The following is a 25,778-nucleotide window of genomic DNA, read 5'->3' on the forward strand; positions in this document are numbered from 1 at the left end:
CATGTTGCGAACTCTATACTTAAGGTTTAATTTTTTTATCATATCTTTGAGTTTAGCTTGTCTATATGACTTGGCATGAGAAGCACCTGAGCCTTTAATCTCCTGAAGATAAGGGGGCCGACTCATTTAGCCATCTTATCTTAGCATGGGCCAGATGGGAAACTGACAGGATGTTCATTTTAAACTCTTTAGTGGGCTGATCAAATAGTTAAATGTGAGAGGGACAAGGTAAGTAAATAATGAAGGTATACTATAACTTGGATTAGATATTTTGAAACCAAATATAATTTTCCAGGAAATAATGCAAATAATTTACAGAGGGAATCAGGAAAGACTAACAGCTGGTCTCAGTGAATGTAGAGAATGATTATCGAACTGTTCAACTACTGAAAGAATAGTGTGTGCATCCAGTAGGTGTGTTTTGACTTCATTGGAAAATACTGCAGATTGACACTTCTGTAAACAAGGCAGATTCAGACCTGTAGTGGCGGAATGACAACATGCTGCATGCAAAATCCAGATTTCAGAATAAATATGTATTTCCACAATATAGCCTATTGGTTCCAAAAAAGTAGTCCATACATGATTTGCATGTGATCGGTGGAACACTATCGGATCACACAATGCTGGCTTTCCTTCTTTTCAGAGAGTAAAGATTCATTACAGCTAAAAATATGTAAATGTTTACAAAGAAAAATACTAGGAAAGTAGTTGCTGTAGTTCCTCAATGATGGTATCCAGGAGGCTGTGCTTGAAGGGAATGTGAGATCTCCCAAAGACAGTATATGGGACATACAGTGGAGTCAACATATCAAAAAAATCAACATTAAAGTGCAGCTCTACTCTGAAAGTGAGAGTAGAAATGGCATTTTGGAGTTCCCCTGGTTTTTTTCAGTGAGTTTCCATGGGTGAAACTGGTTGGAATTTAGTAAATTCAGTTGAACAAGAAAAAAAATAAAATCCAGCTCAATTTTTGTTGAGTAGGATCTGTAAAGAGCAGTGAGAATTTACTTGTATCACTAAAAAGACGGGACATTGAATTCTCACAGGTCAAAAAATCTATTAAAATTGTGCCAATTTTACATAATTACCTTTCAGAGTAGAACTGCAGTTCAGAGGACCTTCATATGGAAAATAATTAGATTGATATCATAAAGGTATGATAAATGTTTAACAAAGATATTTACTTTCAGCTGTTTGTAGAGTGCTTCAAATTAAATAGGTGGTAACAAAACCTAACTCATTCTGAATAAAAATCACTCTTTGATTCAGGTTTCAATTCCTTGGTGCCTGGAATGTCAAACCCACTATCATTTGGTAAATAAGACTTAGGGCTTGTGTACACATAGAAGTTGCACCGGTTTAACTAAAGTTGCAATATTAAACCCGTGCAGCTTTGTGTGGACTCTTTCCACATTTTATACACACAGCTGCATGGGTTTAATATTGCGACTTTAGTTAAACTGGTGCAATGTCTGTGTGTAGATCAGGTCTCAGGTAAAAAGTAACATTCAGGCCTTCTTTATATATCTCACAGAAGCAAAAATGAGCATGAATTCTCTTTGCATGTTGCCTTATACCAACCTGAACGTATTTATGCCACATTCTGACACTACTATAAGGCCTGGTCTACACTGGGGGGGTGGAATCGATCTAAGATACGCAACTTCAGCTATGAGAATAGCGTAGCTGAAGTCGACGTATCTTAGATCGACTTACTTCGTGTCCTGGCGGCGCAGGATCGACGGCTGCCGCTCCCCCGTAGACTCCGCTTCCACCTCTCACAGCGGTGGAGTTCCGGAGTTGACGGGGAGTGCGTTCAGGGATCGATTTATCATGTCTAGACGAGACACGATAAATCGATCCCCAATAGATCGATCACTACCCGCCGATCCGGGTAGATCTAGAGGTTACTTGCTTTACAGTCCATTTTGATGGTTCCTCTTTATCTTCAAATTAAATATGTTGTTATATGATATCTTGCTATTTCAGAGGCATTCTATAAGTGGACCAATATCCTCCTCCAAACCCCTTACACCTTTGTCAGACAAAAGACCAAGCTATGCAGAAATCCCTGTTCAAGGTATGTATTCTACTTCATTAGCTTTACTTCTTGTAAAACTTATGCTACTATTGGCTTGTAATTGGTATCTTTAATATAAAGAGTAAAGTGGGTAGTGGTGCTTTCACCTTTTTTTTTTTAATTGAGGAAAGAATACAAATACTGAGCATGACTTGGATCCACAAAAACTAGGAATTTCAGAGAGGCTGAAACACAAAACCTTGGTTCATTTCAGTATATATGTTCGTTATCAAAAAGATGCATGTATGATGAGGAGAGAGACTAATTCTCATGAAATGTACATTTTTCCACTGGAGTTCAAGAATTGCTATCCCGAAGCAAATAATTCCTGGTACTTTTCTGAATGTAGTAGCTATTTGCACAGTTACTCTGTCTTTAAAAAATTGCTGCCAAAGTTTATTAAACATATTCCATAGATAATCCCAGTTCAAAAGGTTGAGGGTATCCTGAGCATCTGTATATTTTTCTTTACTTTCCCTTATAAAGACCCTTGAAAGGATTCAGTTTTTGTTTGTATGGATTTCAATAGCTACCTGTTTTGTTTGAGTGGTTTTAATTAAATTGAAATTATATTAATTATTCAGAACAGTTTCATAAACGAAATCCGAATAGTCATATTTCATCATGACTTTTTCATTGTTAATTTGACATTAAAAGAATTGTTAGCTTTTTCTACAAATGCAACATGTAATTAACAGCAAATTGATTTGTGTGGAATGAACATTTACTGACATTGGCCAGTTTTACATGCAACTCTTCCAGGTCTGACTCGTGACAGTAGATGGCCTTTTTTATGAGCCACCTCGTTTCTGTCTCCTGAATGTGCAGCAATCAGCTTTTAGAAACTCTTCACTTATGCAGCTTGCGCCTGCTATTAAATTGTGATCATTCCTTTCATTTTCATTCTAACAACTTTAGCTTGTAATATATCAGAATTCTAATGTTTCACTATCAACAGCCTTGTCAATTACTGTAAGTACCATTCATTTTTATAGACTAGTACCACGCACAGGCTAGTACAGTGCGATTGGTTACCTCAGCCATTCCCAGCAGTGCATTCTTCACCCTAAACACTGGCTTCCTCCCATCAAATATTTGACACACTATATCATTAATATTTAAATGAAATTTCCAGGTGTGTATCTTCACTCATTAATTGTCTCATGGGTTATAGTTAAGGCTAAGATTTTGTCATGGTTATTTTTAGTAAAAGTCACGGACATGTCATGGGCAATAAACAAAAATTCACGGAAGCTGTGACCTGTCTGTGACTTTTGCTGCTGCGGCTCCTTGGTTTTCAGTGGCAGGGAGCTGTGGGGTTCCCCCTCTGCCTGTGGCAGCTGGAAGCTGCATGGGGGCCTCCCTCCACCCAAGGCAGCTGGGAGCTGAAGAGAGAAAACCGGACACTCCCAGCCAGTCTCCCGAACTTTTGATCTCTGTTAGTGGAACACAGAGCTCCAGTGTTCCCATATGTGTGTTTGGTAAATTGCTAAAAAAATATTTTAACAGGTTGTCTCGCCCATCTATGAATTCTGTAGAGTTGATGCTCATCTGGATTTTTGACAGAGCCATCCCATGTCCTGCTATCAGGCCTTTAAAAGTGTCAAAATGTATTGAAGTCAAATGCAAAGCCAGACCAACATGGCACTCATGACATGAAGTCATGCTACTTTGTCCCAGAGGACTATCCAAAGTCTTAAAAAGAGGACGTTTGTATGTACTTATTGTATTATTGTCCATGGTTTCAAGATTAAAAATACAGGGTACGCCATCACATGTAAATGAATTACATTTTCTTTGCTATGTTATCAGTATTCAAGAAATGCTGCTTTGACAGCAAGACAGAAAACTGAATTAAGTTAACGAGTGTTGATATCTCTATTTCCTAATAGTTCCCTGTTCTGGTAACTTTGTTTTGTCTGTCAAACTCTGTTCACAATGTGCCCTTCCTGTAAGAATGAATTATTTTCGTATGCTGGGTGTAGCTGTCTGATTTATGCCTGTTTGGGAGCTTTTTTGTAGATGTTTTCTCAAGATAATCCCCATATGACTCCAAGCGGTATATTTCCTCTTTAACGATGTCTATATATGCCAGACTTCTTTCTGTACTTTTGTTGAATGCATATTGGGGTTATTTGCTTAGTAAAGTGGGGGGTTTAATTTTAGAATACTTTGATTTTTTTTTTTAAGTAAAATTGAAATGCCTTACCAAGTAAATGATTTAGCAACTTAAATTGTTGTAACAGAATACATGGGTAGAGATAAGCATTAGAAATATATACATTCTCAAAGTAATCCGAAAGGCTTGTTGCCTGCCAGGACCTGTGTTCAGAGTTCTTTGTTTCTCCTGTAAGAGTTAATAACCTTAATATATTAAGTGCTCATAAAGGCAGCTGCATTCTTTACATTGTTTTATGCGTATAATATAATCAGCTTGTACCAGAGAGAGACAAAATTCTGAACACTAGGCATGGTAGGTAAGAAATCTGTTTACTTTTTAAATGTATATATTTGTATTTTTTACATCTGTCTATGTTGCTTATATACCAATTTCTGTTAATGAATTAGGTTCATTTATATTTTTTAAGCATTTCTGTTCATTTTTCTTCAAAAAATTACTGCCTCTTTGGATTTTGTGTACTTATTAACTATATATTGCTGTATAACTCTTTAAGCAGATGTCTTTTGTATACTCATTATTTTAAAGAATTTGATTTAAAAATTATTTTTTAATCTAAAAATTAGATCAAAATAGGTCTTATGTTTATACAAAATCCCATTTTATTGCTAGATTTATCTTATTAAAAAAATAATTTTTCATTACTTCTGCACACTGGAAGTCAGTCTTTCATCATTTTAGCATTTAAAGCAGTTTCTTGCTATTATGCATGGAATGATAAAAGACTGTTACAACAACAATGGATTTGAACTCCATAGATAGGGCCCTACCAAATTCACAGTCCATTTTAGTCAATTTTGTGGTAATATTTTAAAAATCGCAAATTTCATTATTTCAGATATTTAAATCTGAAATTTCAGTGTTGTAATTGTAGGGGTCCTGACCCAAAAAGGAATGGGGGGGTCACAAGGTTACTGTAGGGGGGTTGTGATACTGCTACCCTTACTTCTGCATTGCTGTTGGTGGGCGCTGTTTTCAGAGCTGGGCAGCCAGATGGTTGTCGCTGTTGGCCAGGCGCCCAGCTCTGAAGGCAGCTCAGAAGTAAGGGTGGCAATACCGTGACACCCCCCCCCCCCAAAAAAATAACCTTGCAAACCCTCCCTTCCCTCCACACAATCCCTTTTTGGGGCAGGACCCCCAGTTTGAGAAATGCTGGTCTCCCCCGTGAAATCTGTGTAGTGCAGGGTAAAAGCACACAAAAGACCAGATTTCATGGTCCGTGACGTGTTTTTCATGCCCGTGAATTTGGTAGGGCCCTATCCATAGAGGATGACAACAATCTACTTTAGTAGCACCTCCAACTTCCTGACTTATGGAGTAGTTTTTGGCGTGTACTAAGACAGAGTTTCTTGCCCAGCCTTGTGTTTACAAGCTTCATTATAACAAATCATAGCAGCAGTCTACTAAGGGGTGTTGTGGGGGGATGGGTAGGATGGCTCCATGGTGAACTCTATGGTAACGGACAAACCTTCGGCCTCCTTCTAGGCAGACATATAATCAATTATCTGTCACGGTAAGCTAGAGGAACCGATTCTATCATTCATAAATGACGATCACAGTCTCTGCACTAATCACATCCCTACAACTGAAATCTGCATTAGTGTCGCATCTGTTTTTTTTCTCCTGAGCAGAACATTTGTTGAGAACTTCCTCTACCAGCAGACCAGCCTCATTGCCAAGAGTACCTGCCATGGAAAATGCCAAATCTATTTCAGGTAATAACATGTATCTAGTTGCCTGATAAAAGCAGGAACCCTCTGTTTTCAGTGCTGTAGTTACATGCCCAATCTACTATTTTTAAAGAGAATTTCTGTCTTCTGACTGATAGATTCTACAACCACTTATCAATTGATGTATGCAAGCACCACTTGTTTGTTTGGAATTGTTTACTTTTAAATGTCAAAATGTAATCTTGCCTTTATACTTGAAAATAACATAAAAGCCCTTGATAAAACATTCTGACCTATTAGATTAAACAGAACTGAGCAGCTTAACTCTGTGGAACAATTTCCTCCTGTGGCATATTTTAATAGTTGTATGTATACACTAGAACCAAGATTCATGCATGACTCATCTTCAGCCATCCAGGAAATGGGTATTGCTCTATAACCTTTCTTCTCAATGTTGCACAGAATTTTGACTTGCAAGGTACACAGAAATGTGTGTTACGAGTTTTTAGCTTTTATTTTTTGGATACAGGTTTTTTAAGTGATAAAACAATGGCAGTGCACTCAGACTTCTGCCTTATCTAGCTAATTTAATAGATAGCAGTTTAATATGCCTTTCATTATTCTTTTTCAGTTATATACAGGTCTTCTCCCATTGCAAAAAATTCCATCCAGCTTATTTGTTTTAAAAATGAGACTGCTAGGTTTTGTGGTAGCATATTATCATACATTAATACATGAAATGGTTACTATTATATAAAAAAAACCCAAATCCTAGATTTAATAAAAACAAACCTAAGTAAAATATAAAACCATGAACCTATTTCTAAATCCAGTGGATATTTTCAAACAAACCTTCCCATGCAATATGTGCAGCACATACGTTGCAGCACTGAGAATCTGGAAGTAATTCAGAATACAAACAAAAAGTGGGTCTGAATATGTTCTTTTTACCATCCACGTTGAGAGAGAGATGTTGAAAATCAAGTAAATAGTATAAATGGTGAAAAGTACATAGTATTTTTAAAGCTTTCAATCTTCTGACATAGGTAAGAAAATATATTTAAATCAGGATTTTTAGATGTCTTTTAACCATCCAAAAGAGTGCTATTTTGTCATTTTTATTTTAATGTCTTCCTAATTTACGGTGTAAGGTATTTATAAATTAACATAGTCCCTGATACCAGTAGAAATTAAATCTCTCTGGAAGTATTTGGGAGCATTTTGTATTTTTCTGTCTTGCACAGATGCAATCAGTAGCTTATTTGCAGGTTTAGGAAGCAAAACTCAGCTTACCTACATTTATTTAACTCGAAAGTACTCTATATAGAGGAAGAACATGCTGCTACACAGCCATTCTGAGTTTTGACATACATTCAGGTTGTGGTGAAACGCAAACTGTTTGCCCTGTGGTAAATCACTATTTCTTTTTTCTGTGTAAAGTCACGGATTGTCTTGGTCACTTTGTAATTAAAATCTTCATTAGGCAAACTTAATGGCAGTCCATACTGTTCTAGGGTGTTACATGTGTACTTTTCATTGTTAATAAGAATCTCCCTCTGACCACTGATAAGGTCAGCTGTCAAGCTAATAGGATTCCTTCTTCACATCATCTGACAACTTTCACTCAGGTGCCTGTTTTATTTTACTGAACTTTTAATATTTGAACAAATTATGAAAAAAACCAAAATTCTAACATCATAGCTACTTTTGCATGGACCGTAAGAAAATATAATAGTTTGGTTTTATGTAATATCTCCCCTACTCAAGACATTTCCAAGACTATTAGAGAGATGGCATAAAGTCATCCACTCAGCAAATTGCCCTTGCTTCAGGTAAAATTTAATCATACAAAACTTTGGTAATTTTATCAATTTACCCCTTTCCTAAAACTCTTCATTAAGGGTGAAATATCAAGAATTACATGATATAGGCTTGTGTTTTTCTTCCTTTATGTGAGGTTATATATTTGGTTCTAGAGCGTTTGAATTTTCCCCCATTCAGTGTCTAGACGAAGTAGTGAAGAAATCAAACGGGACATTAGTGCACCTGATGGAGCATCTCCAGCCTCTCTCATGGCAATGGGAACCACCTCACCACAACTCTCTCTCTCCTCCTCTCCTACAGCGTCTGTCACCCCTACAACACGAAATCGAATAAGGTACAACCCATTATTACACAGTGTGTTTTTAAACCAGTATTAATTTCAGAGCTGTGAAACACCATATTATTCAAGCACAGAATTTAGTCCTAGCATTAAACACCAACGTTTGACTCTTATCTTTGCAATAATGCTCTTCAGTAACCTCTGGAACTTCGCATAGACTGTTTGTAGCACCATAAGGCACGGTGTCTTGGGAAGACCGGTCCCAGGCCACTTATGGCTTAATGGGTCAATATCCACACCTTAAAAACTCCACCAGGAAACCAACAGACAGCCAGGACAGATCACTGAGCTTTGAAGTCATGTGTTTGTAGTGAGAAACTACATTTAACAAGTGACCTGTAACATTCTGAACCAGCCTCAGTTTTGCGTTAATTTAAGATTTGGCAATTTTGGCTCCATGTAGAGCGTGTGGCAAAGGTATAATTCATCCTACTGATGCTGATATTTTAATATGCTAGAAAGAACAGCAGTCTTCTTTTATATGGTGGGATATCATGAGGAAAATATTCTTCACTTTTATAGGGTCTTCTATACAAGGACTCAAAACATTTTATAAATATCAAGTCCAGGGCCGGCTCTGGCTTTTTGGCCGCCCCAAGCAAAAAAATCCGGGGCGGCCAGAACGGCAAAGCAAAAAGAAAAAAGAAAAATTAAAAAAAAAACCCTGCAGCGCAAGTGCAGGGGGACCGGCTGGGTGGGGGAGGGAGCGGGCGGGAGAGAGAGAGAAGGGGGCGGCCAGGGCTACAGTGGGGGCACTGCCATGCTGCCTCTCCCGCTGCGCCGCCGCCTGCCGCGAGGGCCCCGCTCCAGTCAGCGGGGAGGGAAGGAAGAGGACTGCCCTGGTTCTCCGCGCCGCCGCCCCATACAGGGCGGCCGGAGCGGAACAAGAACAAAAAACAAAAACAAAAGCGTCCGTGCCACCCTAGGATTGAGTGGAATGCCACCTCCAACAATCTGCCGCCCCAAGCACCAGCTTGCTCAGCTGGTGCCTGGAGCCGGCCCTGATCAAGTCTTACAACACACATGTGAGCTAAGTACATTTCACAGGTTGGGAAACTTGTCCACAGAGGTTAAATGACTTTCCCAGGATCATCTGACAGTAAAACTTCTCATCGACAAATAAATAAATAAATAAATACATTATAACCCTGAGAAATTGTTTGCAGCTCTGGACATTATCCAGAGCAATGATTTCACTGAGATTAGTTGAGGCGTACTTCATCAGACCAGACTTAGTCATTCATTGTGTGAAGTTCTATGCCTATGTAGAGTTTGTCCATTTAATTGACAGGTAATTTACAAATAACACTAAAGAAACACAGTTTATTGGCAATCCCACATTTCGATTTTGAGTAAGGTTAAAAATGTCACTAAGATTCGTGTAGAAACGTTAAAGTCTGAAGATTTACACCTGCACTGTTTGCAGACCAAAGGTTGCAATGAAAGCATGCAATTATGAATAAGGTATAGATGGAGACTGACCATCACAATAGCACAACTGCTCTGTGTGAGTATGAAGTAGAGTGGTAGGCCCTGTGGGAAGAAAACCTGCTGCTATTAGAGCAGTGGAGGGGCAGTACAGTAACTCCTCATTTAACGTTGTAGTTATGTTCCTGAAAAATACAACTTTGAATGAAACTATGTTAAGCAAATCCAATTTCCCCATACGAATTAATGTAAATGGGGGCGGGGTTAGGTTCCAGGGCAGCTTCCCCTACTCTGCAAGCACCAGGGGCGGGGGTTCAACCCTCATCCCGCCCACTCCACTCCTTCCCTCAAGCCCCCACCCTTGACCCGCCTCTTCTTCTCCCTCCCACCTCCCCCCCCTTTACTTCACACGCTGCGTCCTGGCTCCTCCCCCCCCCCTTCTAAACGCCACAAGCCAGCTGATTGCCGGGTTACGGAGGGAGGGGGGAGGCGCGCCGAGTCCTCGCTCCTCCCCCCTCCCTCCTGCCTGGGGCAATCAGCTGGCTTGCAGTGTTTAGGAGGCAGGGGAGGGAGGGGGAGCCTGCGTGCCGAGTCCTCGCTTTTCCCTCCTGCCTCCAGAACGCCGCAAGCCAGCTGATTGCTGTGGGCAGGGGGAGCAGGGGGAAGGCGCTGATCTGTGGGGTCTGCCAGCGGGCGGGAGGCGCTGGCGGTGGGGGGCGCAGGGAGGCTGCCAGCTGTGGAGAAAGCAGGCAGCCAAACAACGTAAGAGTGGCACATTGCACAACTTTAAATGAGTATGTTCCCTAATTGATCAGCAACATAACAACGTTAAGCAGGACGACTTTAAGTGAGCAGTTACTGTATAATGAAAAATAGTTGCCCCATGGGAATCCTCTTCAGAAGAGAACTACTGTTGGGTTTTTAATATATTGTGTGTAGCTTGCAAAATTTTATTATAGGATGTAAAATAAGGATTTTAAGAAAATAAACCTTTGCAAATATACACAATAACTGTGGGCACATCCCTGGGCTCCAACTTGAAACCATAAATCAGTTCTTTGATTTGGAATACAGTTGGCCTAAGATATTCACTTTAAAATCTATAACAATCACAATCCATTTCTTTTTGTCTCCCTACAATTCATTTTCATGTGTTTCCTTCCACACTGTTTTCATAACAGTAAGAACTTGATATAAACCATGTGCCTTACTGGAATTTGGGAACAAGCTGTTCAGTTCCTTCATGGCTACCCAGCAAGTTTAACATGAAAAGAGAATTTTGACTCAGGTTTCTTATGTTGTCACAAATCTTATAAGGAGTTATCTCCATTCTTTTCTTAAATTATAGTGGCATTGCATAATCTTCATTCTAGTGTGAAAACACAAACTCCAAATTAATTAACTTAAGCAAGAATGTGGGTTGCTAAAGTATGTGCTGATCTGGAGATATAAGAGAAAAGATAATTCCTTAACGCCCCAGTCTAGCAGCATAGAGTCATAGAAATGTAGGGCTGGAAGAGATCTCGAAGTAAAGCCTAGCCCCCTGCTTGCACTGAGGCAGGACCAAGTAAACCTAGACCGTCCCTGACAGGTGTTTGTTTAACCTGTTCTTAAAAACCTCCAATGATGGGTATTCCATAGTCTCCCTTGGAAACCTATTCTAGAGTTTAACTACCCTGCTAGTTAGAAGGGTTTTCCTAATATCTAACCTGAATCTGCAGATTAAGCCCATTACTTCTTATCCCACCTCCAGTGGATATGGAGAACAATTGATCACAGTCCTCTTTATAACAGCCCTCAACATATTTGAAGACTGTTAGCAGGTCCTCCCTCAGTCTGCTTTTCTCAAGACTAAACATGCTCAGTGGTTTAACCTTACCTCATAGGTCAGCTTTTCTAAACCTTTTATATTTTTGTTGCTGTCCTCTGGACTCCATCAATATGTCCACATCTTTCCTAAAGTATCGCGCCTAGAATTGGACACAGTACTCTGTCTGAGGCCTCATCAGTGCAGAATAGAGTGAGACAATTACCTTCTGTCTCTTTTGACAGGTTTCAGAGTAGCAGCCATGTTAGTCTGTATCCGCAAAAAGAGTAGAAGTACTTGTGGCACCTTAGAGACTAACAAATTGCATCCGAAGAAGTGGGCTGTAGCCCACAAAAGCTTATGCTCAAATACATTTTTTAGTCTCTAAGGTGCCACAAGTACTCCTGTTCTTCTGTCTCTTGTACACAACACTTCTGTTAATATAACCCAGAATATTGGCCTTTTTCACAACTTCATCACATTGTTGCCTCATATTCAATTTGTGACCCACTGTAACCCCCAGTACTACCACCTAACCAGTTATTCCCCATTTTGTAATTGGGCATTTGATTTTTCCTTCCTTAGTGAAGTACTTTGCACTTGTCTTTATTGAATTTCATCTTGTTGATTTCAGACCAGTTCTCCAATTGGTCAAGGTTGTTTTGAATTCTAATCCTGTCTTCTAAAGTGCTTGCAACCCCTCCCAGCTTGGTGTCATATGCAAGTTTTATAAGCATACTCTCCACTCTTATCCAAGTCACTAATGAAAATATTGAATAGTACCAAACCCAGGACTGACTCCTGCAAGATTCCACTAGATACGTCCTCCCAGTTTGACACTGAACCGCTGATAACTGCACTTTGAATATGGTCTTTCAGCCAGTTGTACAACCATTTTACAGTAATTCAGCTAGACCACTTTTCCTTAGTTTGCCTATTCAGTTAAATATGACTCAATATTTGAGTCTGATTCTGTTTGTCTTTTAGTTCTAAAATAAATAGTGTATATAAGAAAGTTGATTTCTTTAGTATAACTCTAAATTTATTTATTTCTTTTCTTGTTTAGCATAAGTAGCTAACACGTTTCAAGGCACCATTCACTTTTCAAGGGGCCAGTTCACCTTGAGTGGTCCCTTGAAATGTGTTAACTACTTGTGCTAAACAATCTGTTCCACCTTGTATTTAGCTGTGACACTGAGTACCTTTCCCAAACCTGAAGAAGAGCTCTGTGTAAGCTTGAAAGATTGTCTCTCTCTCACCAACAGAAGTTGGTCCAATAAAAGATATGTCTCACTCATCTTGTCTCTCTAATACCAATGTCTGGCATTTGAGTTGCCTGGTTCTGAACAACTTTGCATTAGGACTTGATATTACACTGACTAATCTAAGAAACTCTGATTTTCTTAAATATTTAATTTGACATTGGAACATAATCTTGTTTCATCTGAAGCCAGAGTTCATTGAACTATTACACAAAGTACGTGGCATCTGGAATTAAATTAGATAGTCAAGTCATGTAGAATAGTCATTTGTACTGAGGTATCAGTGCACATGTGCAAAGAAATTCTGTGAAATTCAGATGTCAAGATTTTTTTTTTCCAGCAATGCTTGCGAAATTGTTACATTTCAGGGGCTTGTCTACTGTAGCACTTCAGTGTAGATGCTATGTCAATGAAAGAATTTGTCCATCTACCTCATGCTGTTTACCCCAGGGATTTAGGTCAGTATAGCTACTTCTCTCAGGGATGTGGATTCTTCACACCACTGAGAGATGTAGCTGTACTGATGTAAAATTCTAGTGTAAACCTGCAGACATAGGCCTGAAGTTCCACTGGAACACTATTTCTTGCTGGGGTTGAAATGGCGGGTCCTAAAGAACTCAGAGGCAAGGATTAAGTAATTCGTATGAACTAGCTGTGTTTGGAAGGCAGGTGTCTGAAGGGGTAATTTTTTGTAGTACTGATGTGGGGACCTGAGAATCTTATTTAAATATGCATAGAATTATTTCAAAATAATCCTCCTTTACCATGCAGAATACTAGATAGCCATAGCGTTATTTTTCTTCCAAATAGGGAACATTAGGATTAACTGCAAAATCTTTTGAAATATCCCTACCTCTGCTCATTAAGCTACTTAGAATGCATAACACCTCAGAGAATCATAGAAAATTAGGGTTGGAAGAGACCTCAGGAGGTCATCTAGTCCAACCCCCTGCTCAAAGCAGGACCAGCCCCAACTAAATCATCCCAGCCAGGGCTTTGTCAAGCCAGGTCTTAAAAACCTCTAAGGATGGAGATTCTACCATCTCCCTAGGTAACCCATTACAGTGCTTCACCACCTTCCAAGTGAAATAGTTTTTCCTAATATCTAACCTAGACCTCCCCGACTGCAACTTGAGACCATTGCTCCTTGTTCTGTCATCTGCCACCACTGAGAACAGCTTAGCTCCATCCTCTTTGGAACCCCCTTCAGGTTGTTGAAGGCTGCTATCAAATCCCCCCTCACTTTTCTCTTCTGCAGACTAAATAAGCCCAGTTCCCTCATCCTCTCCTCATAAATCATGTGCCCCACTCCCCTAGTCATTTTTTGTTGCCCTCCACTGAACTCTCTCCAATTTGTCTACATCCTTTCTGTAGTGGGGGCCCCAAAACTGGACACAATACTCCAGATGTGGCCTCACCAGTGCTCAATAGAGGGGAATAATCACTTCCCTCAATCTGCTGGCAATGCTCCTACTAATACAGCACGATATGCCGTTGGCCTTCTTGGCAACAAGGGCACACTGCTGACTCATATCCAGCTTCTCGTCCACTGTAATCCTCAGGTTCTTTTCTTCAGAACTGCTTTCTTAGCCAGTCTATCGTCAGCCTGTAGCCATACATGGGATTCTTCCGTCCTAAGTGCAGACTCTGCACTTGTCCTTGTTGAACCTCATCAGATTTCTTTTGGCCCAATCCTCCAATTTGTCTAGGTCACTTGGGACCCTATCCCTACCCTCCAGTGTATCTACCTCTCCCCCAGCTTAGTGTCATCCACAAACTCAGGACAGACCCCTGGGGCACTCTGCTTGATACCTGCTGCCAACTAGACATCAAGCCGTTGAGCCTGACGAGCTAGCCAGCTTTCTATCCACTTTATAGTCCATTCATCCAATCCAGACTTTTTTAACTTGCTGACAAGAATACTGTGGAAGACAGTATCAAAAGCTTTGCTAAAGTCAAGATATATCACATCCACCGTTTTTCCCATATTCACAGAGCCAGTTATCTCATCATAGAAGGCAAAGAGGTTCGTCAGGCATGACTTGCCCTTGGTGAATCCATGTTGACTGTTCCTGATCACCTTCCTCTCCTCCAAGTGCTTCAAAATGGATTTCTTGAGGACCTGCTCTGTGATTTTTCTACCTAGCCCTTTTAGTTGCATAAGAAACCCTTTATTACAGAAAGACTTACTGCAACTACAGAAATGTTAATTTCAGTAATAATACTATTAATGTAGCAGTTTTTATTTTGAGCAAAGTGATTTTTAGTCTAATAAAACTGATATTTATAATTCAAAATTGTTATGAAAACATACCAGCCCAGGAACAGTTTTCTCTCCTGATCTTTATCGTAAGGAAAAAATTAATATTTCCTTTCCCCCAAAAAAACCCTCCCTCCCTCTCTCTGGGTGAATGGGCAAACTCAATTTTCAAGGCTTTCAGTATTCTTATTTGTCTTATTCATAAATATACCAAAAATTATGCATTACTTATGGATACTTATGGGCCTATATGTATAATAGCGCTTATTGGGAATTGGACACCATTCCATTATAAGTAAGGTAAATAATAAAGATTGTCTGCATATAAAGTAGACCAGTGAGCATGTCCTTCCTACTGAAAGGTCCAGATCTTGGGACAAACAGTCTGTTAGCAGTAACTGAGTGCTATTAATATTCAAATTTCTTGCTGTTTCAAGGTTACATTCCTAATCAGCCATGAGGTGCAAAAGAGATACCATCAGGTTGTTTTAAAACACAAATTAAAGTTGTTTAAATTAGCTTATAGTTCAGGTGGGTTGTAGTGTAGTCTAGCAGGTTAGCTTAATATTATGAACTCTTAGAAAAAAATCTTGTTTGTATATACAGGTCTAGAAAGGAGGCTTTAATTTAAAATAAATTAATCCTAAAGTAAGTGGTAACTGACTAACACCAGTGGTGAAAACGCCAAAAGGTCTTAATACAGTCACAATCAGTGTTTTTGTCTGATCAATATGCACAGTGATTGCCAGTGGAACAATTGATTTGATCCCACTTAACAGAGAAAATTTTGCAGGCTTAACTGGGTATATTCCTCCTTCAGACAGCATTTTGAGCCTCATTCTTCTCACTGGGATGAGTACTCACTTTCCTAACAGTTATTGCAAAAAGTGGCATGATATCAAAACTTTACTGTTTTTCCTCTACTCTCAGGGAAGAAAGGAAAGACCCTTTATCTGCTCTTGCAAGAGAATACGGAGGTTCCAAAAGAAATGCCTTGCTGAAGTGGTGTCAGAAGAAAACCGAAGGATATCAGGTAACTGCAAAGTTGTTTAATACTGCACACTCTTAACTACAACACATGAAAATCTGCCAGAGGCACAAACCAGACTGCTCCACAGTTCACTGCATAGATCGCAATGAAACTGGCATGTGCTGTACTTTCTTACAGGAACACATGCTACAAGTCCTAACCTAACTAGCATGAATAGTTAATTAGTCACTTTTCAGCACAGTGCAAATGCTGTTTTGTTTTTTAGAGAGGCATCTGACCTTCCATTAAGGCGCTTTTAAACAGCTATCATACATATTACACATTTGAAACTCAGATAAAGGAGTAATAATAATCCAGCTATTCAGAGTTCACTCTAGATTTTCATCTGACAAATACAGCTAATGTAACACTTTTGAGTTTAAAAGTAAATTATTAGTAAGTAAATAGTGAGGTTCTATGGGCTTGTCTGCACTTAAAATGCACTCTGCTATAGCTCTTCATTGTAGACATTACCTATGCCGATGGGAGAGGTTCTCCATTGCGGTAGGTGATCCACCTCCCTGAGAGGCAGTAGTTACGTCAACAGAAGAATTCTTCTGTCAATCTAGTACTGTTTACATGGGGACTTGGATCAGCTTAATAATACCGCTTAGGGGTGGACTTTTCACACCCCTGACTGACATAGCTAAACCAACCTAATTTTCTAGTGTAGGATGGGCCTAGGTGAATCTTTCATTTAATATCACTGTTCACGGTGACAGATGTTGCTTATTTTTTGGAGATTGCATTGTTTCACATACACACTGTATTTGGTTTTCTACTGCATTTTCAGCTTTCTTTTCAATTAGTCCTAATGTTGTCAGAACCCGAAAGAACTAACAAGATAGTTCCCCACATTTCTCCTATGATTACATAATTTTTCAGAACAATAGAAGCTTCAGCAAATTGAACCAGGATGTTAAGAGTCTAGCCATGATGTATTTGTTTGGTTAATTGTATTGAAAGTGTTTTGAATTCCCAGCACAGGCCTCAGTTTAAAGACTTCACTCTTTCAGTGACTTGAAATTCACAACACAGGAGGAAGCTGAAAGCCACGTAACAGGATGGTTGACCATCCATAGGAAAAGTCGTCTTTCAGTACAATAGAGAGTCTTGTGCTATAAACCCAAGGTGCCCCTCTCCCACTTCCTGTGGCACGTCTGTGATACCAAATTGTGCTATTTCTGAGTGTAAGTTTCTTTATGGAAATGGTCCTTCCTCCTCACTTTTTTTAAAAGGCAGGATGTTAGATCTTTTTCTTTAAAGCCTGTAAGTCTAAATGGAAAAATATCTGAAGCTTGTTATCTCTAAATGAAAGATGCATCTGACAGCTTCCTTAATTTATCAAGACAAAGTTATAAAGTACTCAAGACCTTTCCTTCTCTGGCTGTGCACACAGACAAGGCCATCATCTTGTTCACATTGACTAGCTGCTTATAGTCAATCGACATGGACCCTTGTAATCACTAACAGAAGGAGGGAGGGATGACACCTCATGTACTTGCCCTGACAGCTATTACGTGACTCTCTGCATGTGCTGCTGCTGCAGGACTATATCATCTCATGTCTCTGAGCTATATAAGCCTCTTTCTGAAGGAGCCAGACTAGTACTATTGGAATATATTAAGTTAACTATCGCAGAAGAATGTATTTTGTTTAGACATCCACATTTATCATTTCTCTTTAAATTGTTGTACTGTATTAAATTTGTTTTTCAAGATCCCCCTGAAATTCAATTCTGGTGTACATGTGGGGTGTTGCTGCTATGCTTTTTGTAATGCTATAAATGTATCCTGAATTGTGCTCACTCTGAGTAGAGATTATCCAGACATCTCAGCCCCATTATCAATACCTTATAAGTATTAGGGTCTCTCTGGGAAACAAAACCTTAAACTTTTACACCACCACCCCTTATGGAGAAAAGGCCATTACATAGTAACTTAAAGATAAATAATGGATGGAGAGAATAAAAATAGTCTTTAAAAAACCTCCTAAAGAATACTACTTCGAATATTAGGACTGTAATATTAGCCCCACTTCTGAGCAAAAATTCCTTTCCCTCTATTGGGTCTGTTTGTTTTTTGTCCCTAAAGAAAACCCCAGCCTGATTTCACATCTTCTAAAAAGGGGGTATTATCAAGTATTTACAAGAATTTTTTGTAAAGTTGTGTCAGTTAGTGGGAGACTTCTAATAACAAGCCTAACCCCCCCCCAAAAAAAAAAAAAAGTTGGGAGGGATTTGAAAGGGGGGGGGGGTAATAAAGCACAGAAATCAGTACAGCCATACGTCTACCCAAAAAAGGTAAAAAATTGTATTTAGGAAGGAGAAGCTCTGGATGTCCTGAAAAAATTTAAAATGAATAGCACATACACTGCTACCTCAATATAACACCACCCGATATAACACGAGTCAGGATATAACGCGGTAAAGCAGTGCTCCGGGTGGGCGGAGCTGCGCAGTCCGGTGGATCAAAGTAAGTTCAATATAACATGGTTTCACCTATAACGTGGTAAGATTTTTTTGGCTCCTGAGGACAGCGTTATATCGAGGTAGAGGTGTATAAAGAGGGGATGTTCTAGTGAAGCCAAACAGCAAATGAGGCATTGACTTAGGGTGCGTGCTTCCACAGGAACATGAGGATCATCAATTTATTTTCCTGATTCTCCCATCTATAATATAAAAAATGTATATTCCACATCAGGAATTTCCAGATTTGTCCAGAGACTGGTAATTTTGTCAAGGATACAGATCCCAGAAGTTTATAACCCCCAGGTTGAAGAGGGGGGGACTCTTAATTAGGTGTTCAGAAATGTTAAAAATCACTATCTAGCATAATTAAAGTTGAAACAATTTTCAGTAACACATATACTCTAGATTAAAAGAATAAAACTTTCAAATATGATCCAATTTAGCTTCTAAATTGTGCTGAAGGTTTTAAACCATGATTTATAATGAAACAAAAACCTGTCTAGATCTCTTATCATGCTGTATAATTATTATTGCTTTCATCCTAACTGCATTATCTCAGTTTATAAGATTCCTTATTGCAGTGTCAAAGATCATGGTAGCACAGTATAATTAAACCAGACCATACTTTATCTGAAAACTGCTGCTGTTTCTGATTATGATGGAAAAATTAGAATGTTAGGCATAGTCTCTTCTGATTTAATTTTCATTTGTGTTGAATTAGTTATTGTGATAATGTAAAAGAGGGACTTTTAGTTCTTTTGTGTTCAATTAAAAGCATTAGCATAAGAGTAAAAGTGATTATTCAGACCCTATAAATCTGCATTTTCTTATTCTGTCACTGCTAACTTTAGGAGAGGTTTGTTCGGTCCAGCATCATAATGGTCAACAAAAATCTGCTTCTCCAATCTCATTCTCGCACCTTTTATACTTTTTCCCCTTTGAAACAGGTATAGTTTCTTCTATTAAATAAATATGGGCCAGAGCCCTCCAGGTTGTGAAGTTGATTGCCTGTAACTAGAGCAGGTATTGAAAGGGGATGTGTGTGTAAATATATAAATAAAATAACTGCAGCTGCTCACGTTTGGTAGAGAGCATAGATCCTGGCATAATTGTTGGGCATTTTTTGTTTTGGAAATATTTTATCTGTGAAGCCCCTGGGATGATTTGTCCCAGTAGAAGTGGAGAATGGTTGAGTTTGTGTATCTATAAGCTGATGAACTAGACAAACTTAACCAGAAAAAAATAGCCAGATCCAGTCTTTATATTATTTTTTATTTAAAGTGCCCATACAAAGGGTTCCAAGTACCCTGCCAATTACAAAAACAAAATCCAATGCAATCAGCTCGTCCTTTGTACCAAGCAGCAGCACATGGTCAAATACTAAAACCCTCACAGATCACTCTTCTCATCCGTTCACCTCCCTCTCTTCAAAGGCCAGATGAAAGAACTAAGCCCTGCAATATGCCCTGAAAGTATTCATAGAAAACAGGTTGGGCTGTTTCGTACCAGGGCAGGAGGATGTTCGAGTCCTGTGACTCTTACGGCGAATGTCTTACTAATATAGTTCCATTCTCGGAGTACAAAGAGTGGAGGAGAACTTTTTTGCCACTATGAAATTATTTTTGAGACTTTTAAAAAACATTTTTACCATCTGAGAAGAAGGTGGTAGAAACTTGCAGTTTGGTGGGATATAGTCTCTCATTTGCAGAGGTGCCTTTCTAATTTCAACCAAATCATAATAAATTTTCACCATAGAATAAAATGGTTTAAAAAACTTGTACATGCTGACACACTGTTTTGTGCCAGGAAGCGCATCATACTCCTATCTAGCAAGTAATTCCACATAATGGATTTTTAATTTGTCTTAAATAAAAACACTGTAGAAAGTGATACATAGAAACTGTTAAAAGAGCCTTTAGGGATCGAAAGGAAACACTCAAGTCAGGAAATGCCAATGTAAGATTGCCCTTCCAGTTTTAACTCTGCCTCTTTGTCAGTACAGTGTTAGTTTTTGGTAGGATCACATACTATTTTATCCACGGTACCTCTATTTCATTCATTGTGCAGCTTGAGTAGTGTGCAGTAATGATGGAAGGAGTGACACATTGAACAGAATAAAAACCATAACTGAACAGCTCTTATTCACTAAATCTTTTTTTTTTTTTTTTTGCCAATAAAATTTGAATCTATTTCTTACTGTCAGTTTGTTTTTGGAGATGAAAGAATTTACCTCCAGAAACATCATACAAAAAGTGGCAACCACTAGATCCCTGCAAGTGTGCTGCTGGAGGGAGTCCTCTTTAAGATGAGATGTAAAAACAGATGACTTGGCCATTTGCTGTCACTCTAGCTCTGATAAATGCATTTTGTTTATCCATAGTTCCCCCATCAGTTTCAATTAGAAGAAATTTTTTTCCATTTGCAATGTTTTTAGTGGTTCACAGTTTACCCCAGAGCTGGCAGAAGTGATCAATAGAAGTGATATCAGTGTATGGTTCGGGATGTTTCTTCTCATATGATCAGTAAAATACTTAATTGTTACACTTAAATCTTCATAAGTAGGTCTCAGAGTTAAGTCCTGTGGAGGAATGGGGCATTTTACAGCTCTCAGACCTGTTGTTCCAGGCTGCCTAAAGATTTTGGAAGACCATGTTCCATCTTACAATTTATTCACATTTAAAGTTTTCTTCAATTTTAAGGGCTAGAAATTGAATCTTTTTAATGAAAGCCTAGATTCTGAAGCACAGTTCTCGAGTGGATCTCTGACCTCAGAATACATGGAGCCTTGATAGCACACTTGTTAGCCAGTTAAATGTCCAGATACTGAATGTGATCTTACTGTCTAATTTGGCCAAATAAGATAACAAAGGATAGCAGATGAGGTATGCAAGTCCAGAGGTATCTGTAAGGAGGTCAACAATTACAGTGTGTGCAGTGCGCATAAGTTAATGTTACAATGAAGGCTTTAACTTCTAGCTTCCTTGACTGTTGTTTTTAAAAGCATAAATATGTATTAACATAATTGTATGTGGAAACTAGATACAAACTCTGTAATCCAGAAAGAGATTATAAACAACTTTAAACACAAAAAACTACATGGTCAGCACTCCACGGTATCTTGGGCCTTGTGTACATATGTCCCTGTTGCTACTAGCTTCTAAGGTACAGAAAATAATTAAGAATGTATGGATTCTTCAGTATTACTCTGTCACCAAAGCATCTCAGATGCAGACAGAAGATGGCAGTCATTAACATTCCTTTATTTCCATTTTAGAAAAATAGCAATAGAAAAAGGCATACAAGTTTTCCCTCTAACTTCTATGACCCACATGTAAGAAGAAAGAAGAAAACATGTGCTTTCTCATCAAGATACTGTCTGTCTAGGTCAGATGTTAGGACTCACAAGTAGAATTAACAATAAAGTTTCTTGGATGTTACAATGGAGTGAGCAAACTGTTTCCTGTTTGAAAGGAATTCCTTTTCATGCTTAACATAGCAGCTTGTTAAAAAGCTTTCCCAGAATCTTCTTTCACAAGCTGTCCTGTGAATTTAGTGGTCTCCAAAATTTTGACAGCAAATTTCATATCTATTCTCAGCAGGCTTATGTCTTTAAAACTCACTTCTCAGCTGGTCATTCTTTGACATTTTAAAGAGCATGCTGATTAGCATTTATTGCTGGTTCCTTTCTGCTATAGTTGAGAGAGGAGCTGTGCTCTTGTACCTGATTTGATGTATACCATACCAACTATTCCATCTCGTAACTCCCGTTAACTTTGATACAAGATAGTGCTTTCAATCATGTGGCATTATGCAGCTCAGCAAAAAAAAATAAACAAATGGATATTCTTTCTGATTGTATATCTAGTTCTTACTACTACACGTAGCAAGTACCCCATCTAGACAAGCAAACAAATTTTAATTTTCAGGCTCCATGAGTATCAGTATTTATTAATATTGACATATATTACTCAAGTATCAGAGGGGTAGCCGTGTTAGTCTGGATCTGTAAAAGCAGCAAAGAGTCCTGTGGCACCTTATAGACTAACCGACGTATTGGAGCATGAGCTTTCGTGAGTGAATACCCACTTCGTCGGATGTATCTGACAAAGTGAGTATTCACCCACGAAAGCTCATGCTCCAATACGTCAGTTAGTCTATAAGGTGCCACAGGACTCTTTGCTGCTTTTACATATATTACTGTAAGTATGCACACAAGTGATTTAAATGCATATTCTCTTCCAAGAACTTTACTTAAATAACAAACATAAACCCAGGAAAGCAGTTAGTTCTATATTCAAACAGGGCACCCAGATTATATTTAATTTGCCCCAGTACAGACACCTACTGTCTTCCCTTCTTTGCCTGTAGAGTTTCAAAAGATGTACAGGTCTGTCGCATCTTACGCGCATTTAACATGCGCAATTTCAGCTTTACGCGGTCGGCAAAAACAAAAGAGAAAAATAACAATTTTAATACTGTATCTGTAGTGCGGGCGATTCCGCCCGTCATTGAACTCGATGTAATTTTGACTATACGCGGTTTTTGCTTTACACGCTAACCGCGGAACGGAACCCCTGCGTAAGATGAGACAGACCTGTATTCCGTAATTATTAAATGTATTCTCTTTCTGTGTGAGAGAGTTTGGCCCCAAGCGTGCTGCTTTGCCACACTAACCTTTCATCTTTTTTTGTTAATGTTCTAAATCCGTGACACATGAAATTTGTTTATAGTAATACTAATTCTGTGTACTGACAATTGGATAATTGCCCGCAAAATGATGTTGGGTGCCATGAGAACCTTACAGGTTTGGGCTCTTAATAGGGTTTTGGGAATGATTGCCTCAGTATGCTATTCGTCTAATCAGGACACTGTAAAATTCTTCTCTGTGTATTGTGTGGACTGTAAAAAAAAGGCTGCAGAGCGACTTGATCACTGTGCTATTCAGATTAAGGCATGCTAGGTTTTGTGGTCCGTGGTAAAATGAAGATGTGGCTAGAGAAGATAGTCTAAGATTCTGACTCAGGGGACTACTGCAGGGGCAGAGTTGAAATAGTTTTGTGTCTGGTATGACACCTAGAACACTGTGCATTAGAAACATGATGAAGTGGGGAGTGTAAACTAGTTGGGTTTATTTTTAAAATCTGTTTGTGTACAAGGGAAGTCTTTGGAACACTAAACTAGAATGTAAAATAGGGAAGAATGAAATGGGCAAATTTCTCTGTCAACATAAGGCTTTATTCAAATAAAAATATTTTAGGGTTTCACATAACTTTCCTTGGTCCTGGCTGGCTGATTCATCAAAGTATTCAGACTGCCAAAACTCCACTCTCTGCATTTCCATTTATGATGTTCTAGTCAAAAACTTCCAAAAAAAGAGACTACTCCTAATGGGTCTTGTCTCACCCAACTGGAGTGTAATGAGTCTTCGGCATGAAAAGAAACACCAGTGGGGTAGTTAATATTGTAATAGGGAAAGATAAGACAAACAATGGCTCTGGCTTGGAATTTGCCTTCTTTCAGACTGCCTATCTGCTGCTTACTTTCATGGCAGATGGGAATAAGGTGATAACTGGGACTGCTCTGGATCCCAACAGTAATTTCCAGAAATGTTTGTTTCTGCTCCCCCTAATGTCTGCTTTTATGTAGGGATTGGGAGCCAACCACTCCCAACCGAGTAGAGATTGGATAACAGTTTGCATTAACTGCAGACGGTCACCCTTGCAGTATCCCAGTGCAAGACTGAACATGGAAAACAGACAAACTCAGGGACAGTTGTGAGGACTGACAGGCAAAAGAATCACATCAAGGTTTAGCAGCAGGCACTCCTGGCTGGAGTCTGAAATAAAAGGGTCTGGTGGTGATAGTTGAATCTGATCCCAGCAATGGAGGGAAGTGGTCCCAAGCATGAATAGCACCAGGTGGGAGAAGGGAGGAAGTTTTAGGGGTTGCAGCACCCAGGAGCCTAATGGATAATGTGCTGTTGGACCTGCAATAGGAACAGGTGGAAGCACAACTCAGAGGAATACAGGATTGATCAAGCTGTTGGTAAATGAAGTGTGGTGTCTTGCAGTCATTCTGGATGTGTCCGAGGAAGTTGGAAAATAAATCAAAAACCATAATGTACCTACCTGGTTGTTTGGTATTAAACATTGGTGAAAGGCCAAAAATTACTTCCTAACCTCTCTGGAAATTGTTTATGCTGTGAAGCATGAGATTGGATTTTCCCTTATTTTAACATATCTTGCAAAACTATACATGTTGGTCATAAAATTATTGAGCTCAGCTGGCATTGCTGGTTAATGTAGTAATGGGGTTTCTTAGCCTGTGCAGAGTTAGGTGTATACCACTGGCAAAGCTGTCATTTTTAAAATGAATCATTGATTTCCAGTGCCCTATCACCAGCTCCCACAATGTGGGCAAAGGGGAATGGAGCCTTTGTCTTTTACTCATTCCCTTCCATCTCCTAAGTTAGGAGCCAAGTTCAGTTGTGTGTGGGAGTCTGGATGGTGCCTTGTCTCCCCTCGCCTATTTACACAGAGCTGGGTTCAGAAGACTAGCTGATGTGTAAGCATGTCCTCCCTCCTCTCCCCTTACCACACACACACACACACACAATCAAAGTATAGTTAGTATCTGTAGTCAAGTGAGACTGAAGACAGCTGTGGATATGTACTGAGGAAATAGTTTACCACGTTTCCTGCTTGGTTTGTAACTTGCAGCTATGAACTGTGTGGGATCCCCATGGTTTTTAGCCGTGGAGCTAGCCAAAAAGAGGCTATCACTGGATAACCTACTTAACATCAGTCTTTCATAAATAATGCTGTTCTGCTCCTTAGAAGTTATACAAGATACTATTACTTTTAAGCATACATAGGGCCGAAGGAGAAATGTGAGTGAGACCAGTCGCTGATTGCCTTTGCTGCAAATTTTAGAATTAGCACTATGTTAATGTGGTATTTTGTACATGTAAGATGATGTAGTTTAAAAATAGTTCTGTTGTTCATTTAACCAGTAAAATGCATTTATCCACAGGTGACCACACATTTTGCTTTTCATTCTTGTCGGAACAGCTTCCGGTCTCTTTCTGTGTAAGTGTGCTGCAGAGCAATGTTTCGCTTCAGTCAGACTGCTGCTTTGCCTTGTACCGTTAAACAGGAATTTTGGCTCACAATGGAAATGCTTGAAATTTAATTACTTACGAGAACCGCAGACCCATTGATTAGAAGCTTTTCAAATGTGATGTGCTATAAAAACTGTTACCTGTTTGAAATGTTAACTCATATTTTCTCACATGGCCCTGCCCCCAGTAAAGATTTTACAAAACCAGAACTTAAGTCTGTTCTTTCATCCCCATTTTATATATGCCCTCCACAGAGAGCCTGTTACAACATCCGTTTTTTTGAAGACTAATCCCTTTTAGTAGAG

The 25,778-nt window shown here is 39.1% G+C and overlaps 1 protein-coding gene across 6 annotated transcripts in view; it reads left to right on the forward strand.

The window, feature by feature from the left end:
- SPECC1L (sperm antigen with calponin homology and coiled-coil domains 1 like) overlaps window positions 1-25,778 on the forward strand; it is a 108,113-nt gene that overhangs the window by 59,508 nt on the left and 22,827 nt on the right. For 5 of the 6 annotated variants that reach the window (XR_006172490.2, XM_005288605.5, XM_065567923.1 and 2 more), the window contains 4 exons: window positions 1,993-2,083; window positions 5,894-5,977; window positions 7,934-8,090; window positions 15,784-15,886. Coding sequence is in view for 5 of the 6 variants with exons in the window: in XM_005288605.5 (XP_005288662.1) it covers window positions 1,993-2,083; window positions 5,894-5,977; window positions 7,934-8,090; window positions 15,784-15,886 (435 nt within the window). In the remaining variant the exon portion in view is untranslated. Of the gene's footprint in view, window positions 1-1,992; window positions 2,084-3,592; window positions 4,755-5,893; window positions 5,978-7,933; window positions 8,091-15,783; window positions 15,887-25,778 lie in introns of those variants that run through there. The other variant, XM_042841619.2, reaches the window with a different exon arrangement.

Source organism: Chrysemys picta, chromosome 15 (assembly GCF_011386835.1).
Source record: "Chrysemys picta bellii isolate R12L10 chromosome 15, ASM1138683v2, whole genome shotgun sequence".
Classification (NCBI taxonomy): domain Eukaryota; kingdom Metazoa; phylum Chordata; order Testudines; family Emydidae; genus Chrysemys; species Chrysemys picta.